Genomic DNA, 14,822 nt, shown 5'->3' on the forward strand with positions numbered 1-14,822 from the left:
TAGGTTCAACTACAATGCACTATTAAATACCAGCAGCAGAATCTTGCCCTACTGCCCACTCCACCAATTATACAGTACCTTACTGTATTTATAAAAACGTGTAATGCTTATTTTACATTAAAACTTTTAAAATCTTATTTTATGCATCTATACGAACTTGAAATACTATTTTATAAGATCTTCCGTATTTTTCCACATTCACTATATTTTATCTCATCAACATTTTCTGCTTGTCTCTTATCTTGCTTTTAAATCTTCAGCTGCTGTACATTGCAGAAGCCATGTGCTTACATAAGGAATTGAGTTCCGCTAGATTATTAAACTTTATGAAGAATAGAGATGTTATTTGCTGACTTCTTGTACTTGTAACTACATTGTTCATTGCACATTCAGCAGAGTTTATTAGGATAATTGTTTGACAGTGTTCTATTGGGATCAATTCAGAAGGGATTTTTCGACCCCCTGTTTGCAAGTAGTCCATAAAACCATTTTTATTGTTTTTGCATTAAGTTGGAACATCTTACTAAGTCTTTCAACTGACTCCTTTGCATATAATATGTTGACATCTCTGGCCAGGTATCTGGATCTAATACGTTTAAGTCATTTACCAAAACATCATATTTTTTAAGCTGTTCATCAATTAACTCTTTTTCCTTCACTTTCATTGAATGATGATAAAACAGCATCTTTCCAAACTATTTTCAATACTACTTTAATTAATAATTTTATAGTACATTATGCAACGAGCCTGTAATGATAGTAATTAAGACGCGAGGATGGTTATGAAAGGAGTTTCATAATTTTCATACGAGCGTCTTAATTACCATTATAGGCAAGATTCATACGACTTTTTATGCTCGACCATATTTCTAACTTGAAATTATTCATAAGTATTCATGTTATTGTTATGTGAGTGAGTGCAATAGCCTACTTCATAAATTGTGAGATGTGCGCAGACGCGAAAGTATTGATTTTTTCCGGGAAACGAATGTCGACGACCTTGATATAATCTAGAGAGTAAGATAAACATTAATCTCGATATAACCTTGAAATTGAATTCGACATTGAAAAACGAGATGACAAATTGAATTTATTTGAATATAATTTACAATTAACGCTAATTATTATAGTAACAGAACATAACCTTCTGCGACAGTATTGGATTTCCAGCCTCCGTGATGTTTCCCTAGTTGTCTTTCCATTGCATATCCGAGAATAATCGAAAACCTGAACTTTAATGACATGCATTAAAGGACTGCTACCAGGTGTATAATTACTACATTTTGGCATGGTCGAGCATAAATAAATTTATTATAGGAAAGTAATTGAAGAATGTGATCTTCCAAAACTCACTCAGTGCATTTGGCCATTTTTATGATTTATGCATATAATATATGATTTTTTGAGATCTCTACCATTATATTTTAAGTTTTATTTCTTCCAAAACAACGCCAATAATTCTTGTCTAAAAGTTTGTGTTACTGTACATGTCACTTGAAAATTCACTCAGTCTGTAGACCAGTGAATAAAAAACTAGCTAGTCCTTTCACAAAATGGACTGAAAGTGTTTTGGGATCACACTCTTCCATTCTATTTCTTAAAACTGGCCTCAATTTATTCTTTCCTGAGCTTGTCTTGTAAATTCTTCTGGACTGTTCTTGTTAAATTGTTCTTTTAATAATCCTATCAGCCTTTGGTAGAATACACCTCTCCTGAAGATTGTTTGCTAAAAAAAAGGAGTTAAATCAAGAAGATCTTTCTCTGTTACTTTTTTCAATAGTCATGAGAACTTCAACTTTTCTTGTTCCTTTTCTATATCCCACAGCCAAGGTTGTCCTATAGCTGTGGTACTGGAAACGCAGCAAATATAAAGTATTTTACCGATTATTTTTAAACTGTACTCCCAGTTTTGTGGCTACACTTCCAAGTCCCCTGATGTTTTTTGACGACTGGTATTAATACTGTATAATTTATCCACAAGATGCAATATGTCACAGACTGCATCACTAATTGCAAGCTCAAGCCTTTGATTAAGGCAGAATGTTTGTAAATTGTTCCAGTAACAAAGTACTCACTCCAAGCCTATTTGCCTCATCACTAACAAAGCACACTAATGACTTTTGAAGAAATCCTTAACCTAACCAGCAAGAAGCTAAGCAGTTCAATAAACCATCCTTTATTGTTGCAGCTTTTTGATTTTCTAGTTCATTTAAGTCTATAAGAAATAGTAATGATTCCTTCATCTATGACAGTTCTCATATAGATGATCAAAGTTGTCTTCTTACTTAAGGTAGGTAGTGTATTCATCAAATAAAATCAAACTTTTCTAAATCTCTACCACCAACTTCTTCCCTAATCATTTTCTGAATTCGAGCCTATGTTATGTGCTCAACTATACCTAGAGTGTAGAGTCTGTTGGAGCAGGATTAAATTTGGATGGTCATAATAAGGGTGATCTTCTTTTGCTAAATGGTAAACTCCATTAAAAACTCTCTCTGTAGATTCAAAGTGCATTTCCAGCTTACTTTCAGTGTTCTTTTATTGCTTCTTTCTTATCTAATGCCAAAATCTTCAACCTTTTTGTACTTTTCATGAAATGACTGTCGACTTAATTTATTTCTTAATGATTTCATTTGTGGTAGCAGAAGAGGTTTCTTACGAGTAGCCCATTTTTCAGAAAGCAAACCTGCATCTCGAGACTTATCAGGGCCAAGGATTGAAACATGACTGTAAAGTTTACAACCTAAAACCTAGCCAAGATAATTGCCTTTCTTCTTCAAAATCTTCATGGCTAGAAACAGAAGAATAATTGTTTTATACAACATTTCCATTAAAACTGTTTTCCTCTGCATTAGCTTGAATATTGTCTATTTAGTCTCACTTTCTTTTTTTGTCAGAATATGAATCTGTTTTTAGTGGTTTTGATATGATGCATATGGCTACACTATCCTGAGTAAAACCAATGCCATCTAGTGTCATTGAGTGGTACTTGAGTGCAATTTTTACATTTAACAAACAATTTAATTCATATATAGAATACAATTTTTTCCTTTTTGAAATACAATTATTGTTTTATCAATTATGCATAAGTAAGTAGGCGACGGCTACATCTGAAAAAAGAAAAAAAGTAAGTAAGTAGGTGTTGCCTACAGCCACCTATGGTACCCCCAATTACACTACTGGTTTCAGATTGCATGAAGCTCAACTGTTAAGAAATAATCAACTGCGTTTTCAAAATTTAACCGGCAAGTAATAAGACAGCATGCCACTGCATTGCTTGTTTCACCCTCATTTGTTTTCGTTATTGTACACTTGAATGGCAAAAGAATGGGCCGACTCTTGGTTGATAGAAATGTGCGGTTCACTCGTGTAAACGTAACCCACTGCAAGGCATTGCTGTGGTGTTTCTTCATTGAAAGTCGTCCGTTTACAATGTAGTCAACCTTACAGTTGGGACGGTCGTTCTGTGCCGGTGTGCTTGGTTACTTGAGCAACAGAGTGAGTTTATAGAAACACGTGACTTACCGCCTCGGCTGGGATCTGCAGCGTGTAGTGACATCATCATGCGCAGTTGGTTCCAGGATGTGCGATGAACAGCGCATTCCACTCACAGTTGTCCAGTATCACTTATCACATCAAACGTGTTATAATAAATAAAAACTGATTATAAACATAACATGATATCCATGGTTCAATTGTATAGCAATGAAGAGAAACAGACGCAATCAATATATCTAATCATCAGACAAACTTTCGATACCAGATATATCACCACCATTGTCGTCGTGATTTTCGTTATGATCATCATCTTCAGCATCGTCGCTTTCACTACTGCTGTCTCCGCCCGTAATTATGAAGCTTTCAATTACATTTTCCATAATTCCTTCCTGTTCAATATATTCATCTTCGATTTTTTCAACATGTTCACATACTTTTTCCCATTTTTCTACACTGATGTCATCAACCTGTTGTTGGCACAATTTCATCACTTGCTCTAATTTAAAAGTTGTGTTTTGACCGGCTACCCACTGCTTGATATCTGCCCAAATCAATTCCAATGGATTTAGCTCAGGTGAATACGGCGGCAATCTGAGTACACAATGTCCATTCATAGCTAAGAGATTGTCAATCACGTAAGTTTTATGAAGTGGCTTATGTGTTTTAATGAGCCCGTAAAGCTCCACTTTCAGCATATTTTCCTATTGTTTCTTCTAAGCCAGTCCTGCATATCACTTTTCTTTTAATTACTTGAGGGAGCTTTATGCAACTGCACGTTATGGTAAGGTGCGTTATCTATTATAAAAACAGATCTAGGGGGCAAATTCGGAATCAACTTTTCCGTTATCCACTTCTGGTAATTGTTGGCATTCATTTCATGATGGTAGTCTCCAGTTTTCCTGTTCGATTTAAACATCAGAAATGTGCCAGGTACAAAACCCGCTCGACCCCCTGCATGAACAATAATAAGCCTAGGTCCTTTCGAAATAGGCGCCAGTAAACCTGAGGTTTTATCATCACTCCAATTTTTTGGTCTTGTATGCGTGCTATGAATATACGTTTCATCCTCGTATATTAGAGGCCTACCTTCTTCTCTGTATTTCTTTATTGCGCGTAAATATGATACACGCTGTTCTCGAATATCATGCCTTTCCTGTAATACCGCTTTATTATTTCTTGTCTTCTTCCATTTAAACCCCATATCACGTAAAATGATCTTTAAACTTGTACTACCGCCATTAAAGTTTATGGCATCTTTTAGTTTAGGTAGCAGTTTACTGACAGTGGGCACTGTTTTCTCATTTATATAAAAATTATAAATTGTCTGTCGTATAACTCTTTTATCAAAATCATCAACATCTGTGATGCGTTTCGGTACACGAACTTTACCGGGCGTTCCAAAAGAGGTCCCTTCTTCCTCACACTGTTTCCCTTCTTTAATTATCTTTCTTATTGTTCTTTCGGGCACTTTAGTTGCTGCACTCACTCGTTCTTGCACCTTTTTCAGCGGTATTAAAAAGTCTCCAGAAGCTGCTTCACTCTTCATGAAAGAATGTATATTGTTCACAACTTCCCGAGTTTGGCTATGCAGTGTTTTTGCGCCAAGTTTAGACTGAATAGGAGGCATTTTAGTCTACACAAACACACACAACTGCAATTTGCCACGATAATAAATAAACAATACGAATATGAACTAACTAAACTAACAAACAGCAATTATCACGCACGTGGCAGGACGATGTTACACAGCCAAGGCTTTCTGCGAGACTGGCCACTTGCCATATTCTGCGCATGTGCGAGAGTGTAGGCTCACTGGCTAGCTACCACATGATTCTCACCGGCACAGAACGAACGTCCCAACTGTACGTGCTGAGTGTGGCCCAGTGGTAAGATGTCTGACATCCGTACTAGAGGTTGTGAGTTCGTCTCTCAGTATGGTAGAAATATTTTTTTATGTTAGTTTTTAATTTATTTATTAGTTTAAATGTGAAATGGCACTTGTTCATAAACTTCGTTATGCCTGCCTTTTAAAAATATTATTGCCCATCACCTGTTGGTTATTAATAGACGAGACCTGGCCTGTATAAACAAAAATACTTGTTTCACATCCCGACGCATATCAAATATAAATAAATACTTTAATAAACAAAAAACAAACAATTTGTTAATATAATAACAAAAAAAGGCCTGTGGTGGGGACTAGTATCTCGTCCACAAACCACCTGCGTCAACAACTGCCCTCATTCTGTGTGGCATGGAGTCCACAAGATTATGGAACAGGTCTGAATTCATAGCCACTTCCTCCCACTCATCTAGAACTCTGTCCCACAATTCGTCAGCTGTCCAAATGGATGATTGTTCTGCCCAATTAGAGCGTAGGATCCGTTTCACTGCAGGCCACAAATTTTCAATCGAATTAATATTTGGTGATTTTGGAGGCCAGTCGACCAGGTTGACATCAGGGCTCCTTGTTAACCATCTCTGAATCCGGTTGGTGGAAGGAAAATGTTCTTTCTGGATATCGGGCAGAAGGGATCATTACATTTATCAAAATGTGCTTGTAGAAATATTTTTGGAATGCATCATATCTACCCAAATCTGCCTAAACTGACAGCGGATGCGTTCCAAAAATATTTCTCCAATAGAAGTCCCATCGGAGAGTAGCATACGCTAGACGGTCCACGGCATGCTCCATCATCACATGTTCTCTCCTCACAGCTCGAAGACACCGTATGCCACGCTCTCTAAAACATCTCGTGGTGTGTGGGGAAGCTGTAAAGTTGGACACCATCTTGAGTTGAGAGGCAGTTCTAAAGAGGTGGTTCTCAACTCCTCTCAATAACATGGCATCCTCTTCCCTTGTAGAGATGTGCGGCCAATCAGGAATGGGATGATTCACAACTTCACCATTCTCAACAAAAAATTTAGCCCACAGCTTGGCATTTGACAATGGGACTCCAATCTCTCTGGCCTCCATCGACGCAGGATAATCTACGCTAACCAGGGCAATGAATTGTGGATGGAGTTGTCTTCTTTCTTCCATCTTCTTGCGTAATGACGAGACAGAACATTTTATTAACAGACAGGAGTATTGCTTGAAAGAGAGAGGGAAGTTTATTATTTACTAGAGTTTGGGCATATTCTAAGAGATGTCACCACATAAACATAGCTTTGTGTGACTCATATACAGGGGAAAATTTGTAATTAAAAAAAGAAGATTGTGAGAGATTCGGACCTTGAGCTACTATTATTAACTCGTTCAATAGACCAATGCCGTAACGACTTATGCTACTGAGACTGTTAATATCGGTTCAGCATAATACGTTGTGTTCCTGTTCGTATTTGCTTCGGTTGATTTTGTATTCATAAATTTTATTATCATTTCACTTGTCAGAGGCCCTGATGTATCTAGAATCATCCCTCCATTCGATTTTGCAACATATTTGAGACTCTTAAACAAAACACAGCAAAATTAAATGGTTTAATTATGTGTTACCTAGTGAACTAGTCTCAGTATTTAAGATTTAAATATCTATTGAATGAACGCATATGTATAGATAGTACTGAGTGTTGTGTTCCTAGTCTCAGTATTTAAGATTTAAATATCAATTGAATGAACGCATATGTATAGATAGTACTGAGTGTTGTGTTCCTAGTCTCAGTATTTAAGATTTAAATATCTATTGAATGAACGCATATGTATAGATAGTACTGAGTGTTGTGTTCCTAGTCTCAGTATTTAAGATTTAAATATCTATTGAATGAACGCATATGTATAGATAGTACTGAGTGTTGTGTTCCTAGTCTCAGTATTTAAGATTTAAATATCTATTGAATGAACGCATATGTATAGATAGTACTGAATGTTGTGTTCCTAGTCTCAGTATTTAAGATTTAAATATCTATTGAATGAACGCATATGTATAGATAGTACTGAGTGTTGTGTTCCTAGTCTCAGTATTTAAGATTTAAATATCTATTGAATGAACGCATATGTATAGATAGTACTGAGTGTTGTGTTCCTAGTCTCAGTATTTAAGATTTAAATATCTATTGAATGAACGCATATGTATAGATAGTACTGAGTGTTGTGTTCCTAGTCTCAGTATTTAAGAGTTAAATATCTATTAAATGAACGCATATGTATAGATAGTACTGAGTGTTGTGTTCCTAGTCTCAGTATTTAAGAGTTAAATATCTATTGAATGAACGCATATGTATAGATAGTACTGAGTGTTGTGTTCCTAGTCTGAGTATTTAAGATTTAAATATCTATTGAATGAACGCATATGTATAGATAGTACTGAGTGTTGTGTTCCTAGTCTGAGTATTTAAGAGTTAAATATCTATTGAATGAACGCATATGTATAGATAGTACTGAGTGTTGTGTTCCTAGTCTGAGTATTTAAGATTTAAATATCTATTGAATGAACGCATATGTATAGATAGTACTGAGTGTTGTGTTCCTAGTCTCAGTATTTAAGAGTTAAATATCTATTGAATGAACGCATATGTATAGATAGTACTGAGTGTTGTGTTCCTAGTCTGAGTATTTAAGATTTAAATATCTATTGAATGAACGCATATGTATAGATAGTACTGAGTGTTGTGTTCCTAGTCTGAGTATTTAAGATTTAAATATCTATTGAATGAACGCATATGTATAGATAGTACTGAGTGTTGTGTTCCTAGTCTCAGTATTTAAGAGTTAAATATCTATTGAATGAACGCATATGTATAGATAGTACTGAGTGTTGTGTTCCTAGTCTCAGTATTTAAGATTTAAATATCTATTGAATGAACGCATATGTATAGATAGTACTGAGTGTTGTGTTCCTAGTCTCAGTATTTAAGAGTTAAATATCTATTGAATGAACGCATATGTATAGATAGTACTGAGTGTTGTGTTCCTAGTCTCAGTATTTAAGAGTTAAATATCTATTGAATGAACGCATATGTATAGATAGTACTGAGTGTTGTGTTCCTAGTCTCAGTATTTAAGAGTTAAATATCTATTGAATGAACGCATATGTATAGATAGTACTGAGTGTTGTGTTCCTAGTCTGAGTATTTAAGATTTAAATATCTATTGAATGAACGCATATGTATAGATAGTACTGAGTGTTGTGTTCCTAGTCTGAGTATTTAAGATTTAAATATCTATTGAATGAACGCATATGTATAGATAGTACTGAGTGTTGTGTTCCTAGTCTGAGTATTTAAGATTTAAATATCTATTGAATGAACGCATATGTATAGATAGTACTGAGTGTTGTGTTCCTAGTCTGAGTATTTAAGATTTAAATATCTATTGAATGAACGCATATGTATAGATAGTACTGAGTGTTGTGTTCCTAGTCTCAGTATTTAAGATTTAAATATCTATTGAATGAACGCATATGTATAGATAGTACTGAGTGTTGTGTTCCTAGTCTCAGTATTTAAGATTTAAATATCTATTGAATGAACGCATATGTATAGATAGTACTGAGTGTTGTGTTCCTAGTCTGAGTATTTAAGATTTAAATATCTATTGAATGAACGCATATGTATAGATAGTACTGAGTGTTGTGTTCCTAGTCTCAGTATTTAAGAGTTAAATATCTATTGAATGAACGCATATGTATAGATAGTACTGAGTGTTGTGTTCCTAGTCTGAGTATTTAAGATTTAAATATCTATTGAATGAACGCATATGTATAGATAGTACTGAGTGTTGTGTTCCTAGTCTCAGTATTTAAGATTTAAATATCTATTGAATGAACGCATATGTATAGATAGTACTGAGTGTTGTGTTCCTAGTCTCAGTATTTAAGATTTAAATATCTATTGAATGAACGCATATGTATAGATAGTACTGAGTGTTGTGTTCCTAGTCTCAGTATTTAAGATTTAAATATCTATTGAATGAACGCATATGTATAGATAGTACTGAGTGTTGTGTTCCTAGTCTCAGTATTTAAGATTTAAATATCTATTGAATGAACGCATATGTATAGATAGTACTGAGTGTTGTGTTCCTAGTCTCAGTATTTAAGATTTAAATATCTATTGAATGAACGCATATGTATAGATAGTACTGAGTGTTGTGTTCCTAGTCTCACTATTTAAGATTTAAATATCTATTGAATGAACGCATATGTATAGATAGTACTGAGTGTTGTGTTCCTAGTCTCAGTATTTAAGATTTAATCACGTATTGGACGGACAGATGTCAACTCACAATTAGCTTCATCAGTGCCATCCTCGCAGTCCAGCACGCCGTCACACTTCTTGTTTGCTCGGTAGCATCTGCCATCCAGACACTCTTGCAGGCCTTGCGATGTGTTGCAGAAGTCTGGCCGCCGAGGCACAAGCACATCACTGAACACAATCAGACCTGCGTACCTGCAACAGTCGCATTTGGTCCATGTCATGAGTCATGAGATATTGCTGACTATGAGATCAGAAGTAACTTAATTATTATATTGCTTGTCAGCAGAGCAATCCGAAAGCAACTGTACTGTACATTACACTGAATATATAAAGGAAATGGAACAGGTGATCATGGTTGCGATGTTAATGAACTGAATAAACTTCCTGGCTAACACTGTACAGAATGGAACCAGCAGATTATACAAAGTTGGCAAATATCAAGGACTTCATCTACAAAACTAAATTTTACAAGGTGCGAGGTTTCTACAAACAGTGACTCAAAGCCAGTCCAGTTCTGCAAATAACATTGCATAGAAAAACATAACATGAAGTAAATTATAAGGTTGACTCAGCTTTTTGACTTGTTTCATTCAAAGAGTGAGATTCAAATAGAGAAAAAACAGATATAAAGAGTAGATCTGAAAACAATCAGAAATTTCTAGTGTTTGCCTGTACTTACGCAAATGTGCGATTGGCATCAATACCATATGTTGAAGAGGGGAAGTAAACTATCTCGTCTGGATTGCCTTCATGAGAGAACCACTTATGTATGAATGTGCCATTTGTCTCTTCATCAAAGGCTGCCATTTTTGTTATAACCTAGGAAAATAAGTTCAAGCAATTAACCAATTCTGCTTATTCATAGTAGGACAACAACATCTAGTGTTGTACAGAAATATTCATTAACTGCAAAACAGTTATGCACTCACACAGAGCAAATAGAACAGAGAACAAAATTTCCTAATACTCTCAGCTTATGTATGTACTAACAGGGGAAAAACACGACCTGAGAATGACACTATTCCTGCCATCAACCCCTAGCTACGAGAAACTAATACAGTAAAATCCATCGTAACTGGCACCCAAATAACCGGCAATACCAAAACAATGGCACTTTTGGCTAATCTGTCACATTGCCACAATCTGGGCCATCAATTTTGCCACATTAGGAAGTTCGCACGAACTTTCATTTTCAGTGAATATTCGAACCTGGAATTAATGTATTATTTGTGTTGTGTGATGTGTTTTAATAAAGAAAATCCACACAGTTTATTTAGTTATATTCAGACCGTCAATGTTGCCACATTAGGAAGATCGCACGAACTTTAATTTTCAGTGCATATTCGAACCTGGAATTAATGTATTATTTGTGTTGTGTGATGTGTTTTAATAAGGAAAATCCACACAGTTTTTATGTTTATTCAGTTACGAGCAAGAGATGGAGAAATAAGCTTCACATGGCAGCAGTTTCAACATTTGACACCATGAAATACGAAGTTTTTTTGTATATACCGATATTTATTCAATTATCCAGCAAAATCTCGTATCCGGAACTAGCCTGGTCCCTTTGGTGCCAGGAAAGATGAATTCTACTGTACAAGACATGAAAATGAAGCAAAACGAAATATGGAGCGACTTCTACAGCACGAACGCGATGGTATGGAGAGACTGGATGAAAGGGCTATATGAGTTACGACACACCATAACCATAGTTTCCACTTCAAAGTGCAAGAACAGAAGCTACCACCAACTGGATCCTGAATGCGAGTGCTTGTGGTGCGGCAAAAGTGTGACAGATACCGCACCATGTGGTGTGAACAAAGACAATTATCGATAACGCAACTGAGCGACGAACACTAGTGTTGATGATTATACTTATGCATATTTTGCGCTGTTCTATTATTATTAAAAATTCCTAAATATACAGTAAGAATATAATTAAGACTTAGCCACAATATTGCAATACGTACAGGTTGTATACCTTTGCACTGAATCCTTTCTACTACTTCACTCCACTCTCCTTACAAATATGTAAAATAATGCATCGTGGGGCAAGACTGCAAGACGTATCTATAGTAGTATAGTATTTGTGACTTACCTTAGCATATGTGAGTTCATTGCCAGCTTGCATAGTGTAGAATGCTCGATCAATGCCCGACAAGCCGACATATGCTCCTGGCTCGCCATAAATAGCAACCTCAACTCTCTCCCCTGTCCTAGCTTTACGGTTGTTAATGAATACAGTGAACTGTAACAACAAAGCCAATGCTATTTTAATATGATGTGCGATGTATGAGATATTCTAGTACGTTGCACTTGAGTAACACTCTGATAAGAGAAAATATTAATATACAGCCACTGCACAGTACTTAACAATGTAGTGAAGAGCTAGTATCAAGTCGAATATGCATTAGTGAATGCGTGCACGTGTGTGTGTCATATAACATTAATCTTTTTGATTTCAAAATATATTGTTATGAATCTGAAATTAACATAATTCAGAAATTAAAAAACTAGATTTCTCCAAAAGTGACAGTGCAGGAGTGCATAACTATTCAATTGTAGCATTACAATAACAAGAGTAAGACATAAACATGTCTGAAAATTAGTTACCTTTGGGTTTTACAAATGAGGGAACACTAACATAACATATTAACATATAAACCCAATATATCCATGTTGAATTCTCATTCCCAGACCTAATGCAACAGTCAGCATGTGATGAGAACTGCAGCATTGTCCCGAAGTTGCTGTGGCGTTTTTGAACGGTTTCACAGGCATGACAAAGTGTCGCTTTATTCCAATCGGAATTGAATCATAAAGGTACTAAAGATTCCAGAGTCCTGATGATAAAAATAGGGGTCTTGCACATGGCAAATAATCAACAGCATAAACCTCTCATGCACACAGATGAAAATGTGCTGGAGTGAATATTAAGAACAGTTTGAAAATAAATAAGAGAAAACAACACTTCTTTCTCTCTTGTTAAGCTCCAATATATTGTAGGACACAATGTACCCAATATTTACGTTTTTGTCATCCACTCCGACTCTTTGTTGTATGCACCAAGTATTTTACTTACTGTAACCCTTCTAAAAGTTCTGTTGTGTTTCATTTTCATTTTCTCCCATGATTATTAGTTCTTCCTACCACTCCCTCTAGTAGTGAGAACCACAATTTACAAATGCTCTACATTTGCTGTTCAACTTATCCCTGTGATCAAAGAACCCACAGCACATAATCGCCCATCCTAAAACGAATCATATTTTCATTAATTTTACTTGACGAAGGACGTCTGGAATATTCAACATCCTTAACAGAGATAACAGCACTTTTGAATTCAAAAATCATTCAACATTGCACGACCTTGTGTAGCAGCTTTTCTAAGTTTAAACCATTTACTTACTTACTTACAAATGGCTTTTAAGGAACCCGAAGGTTCATTGCCGCCCTCACATAAGCCCGCGATCGGTCCCTATCCTGTGCAAGACTAAGCCAGTCTCTATCATCATACCCCACCTCCCTCAAATCCATTTTAATATTATCCTCCCATCTACGTCTCGGCCTCCCTAAAGGTCTTTTTCCCTCCGGTCTCCCAACTAACACTCTATATGCATTTCTGGATTCGCCCATACGTGCTACATGCTTTATTTATGCTATCGTATTAACTTAAGCAGCAAATTGATTTCTCCAAATGCAGACATCATACATCAACTCCTCTGATTTACTTAATTATTTTTCAATTATCGCAATTACTCAAAAGTAAAACGAAACTTTTCACAAAACTCTGAGAAATATTCTGTAACTCACATTGTTGCGGGAGATGCCATTGACAGGGAATGTCAGACTGTCGGCCACAATGTCCCCGTAGTGACCGACATGATACACCACCACGGTGGCGACTGGTGCCATCTCTGCACTCAGAGTGATGGCAAAGGTGCGGATTGTCGTCTGCATCTTTTCCTCCCCATTAAGCAGGATGATGCCCTTGGACATCACGATGAAGTTGAACACCTCCATGTAGAAGTTGCTCTGCACGTGCAGGATGATGTATTCCCCCACCTGCGCAAGTTCAGCATTAAACTGGGCTCAGACACAATCGTGTTGCATTCCAAAAGTGCACCACTCACCTTGGCATCTCTTGTCGACGTGGACACTTTAATGTGATGGTTTCTGGGAGAGAAGTGGGCCAGCAGCAGCATGTGCGAAGTTGTGTGCTCACCATCGCTGTCTGAATAGTCTGCTGTGATGCGCATCGACTGGATGTCATTCAGACGCTCTCTGACTTTCTTGTCTTCTTCGTAACCTGTCACACGAGACTTGTCACAATCACAATTCCATTTGACAGGACACAGTTGCTGTTGCCAGACTTACATTACATACTCAACAAACTGAAATATTTCATCAAAATTTTACTTCCAAAGAATTACCTATAGCTATACAAAATTTAAAAACCAAGAAATCTTCTGGTCCCGACAACATTAATTCAGAATTTTTGAAACATCTGGGGGAAAAAGCCAAGTCTGTACTTTTATCCATTTTCAACTTATCATGGGACACCTCAATTCCTGCATCTTGGAAGAAAGCAATCATTGTAGCAATTCACAAAAAAGGGAAACCTGCTCATGATGTTAATAGTTATCGACCAATAGCACTATTAAGCATGATAGCAAAAACCATGGAGTCCATGATCTCCAACAGATTAACCTGGTATTTAGAATCCCAAAATCTTTTATCACCAAGACAAGTCGGCTTTCGACAACTACACTCTACCAATGAACAAGTCATACACCTCGGCCAAGAAATAAAAGATAGTTTTAACAAGAAAGAAGATACCTTGGCAATATTTATTGACTTTCATTTAGCATATGACTCAGTTTGGAGAAATAAATTATTACTAAAATTCCAGAAATTAGGTATCTCCAGCAATATGTTCAGATGGATATCAGAATTCCTTAGTCAAAGATTCATTGCTACTAAATTCAATAACTCACTTTCTAGTTACAGACAAACATATTGAGGTCTACCTCAGGGCGCTGTCCTCAGCACAACTTTATTCAATATTTATATAAATGACTTACCCTCCCTATTAGAGGAATCAAACATGAAAACAGCACTATTTGCAGATG

At 36.1% G+C, this 14,822-nt stretch overlaps 1 protein-coding gene across 2 annotated transcripts in view; it reads right to left on the reverse strand.

The window, feature by feature from the left end:
• The window catches only part of Mcr (macroglobulin complement-related), a 133,037-nt gene that overhangs the window by 48,898 nt on the left and 69,317 nt on the right, over positions 1-14,822 (reverse strand). For both annotated transcript variants that reach the window (XM_069819585.1, XM_069819584.1), the window contains 5 exons: positions 13,824-13,999; positions 13,504-13,755; positions 11,792-11,941; positions 10,373-10,512; positions 9,722-9,885 (listed from right to left, as the gene is read on the reverse strand). In XM_069819585.1, the coding sequence (XP_069675686.1) occupies positions 9,722-9,885; positions 10,373-10,512; positions 11,792-11,941; positions 13,504-13,755; positions 13,824-13,999 (882 nt within the window). The remainder of the gene's footprint in view (positions 1-9,721; positions 9,886-10,372; positions 10,513-11,791; positions 11,942-13,503; positions 13,756-13,823; positions 14,000-14,822) is intronic.

Source organism: Periplaneta americana, chromosome 2 (assembly GCF_040183065.1).
Source record: "Periplaneta americana isolate PAMFEO1 chromosome 2, P.americana_PAMFEO1_priV1, whole genome shotgun sequence".
Lineage (NCBI taxonomy): Eukaryota > Metazoa > Arthropoda > Insecta > Blattodea > Blattidae > Periplaneta > Periplaneta americana.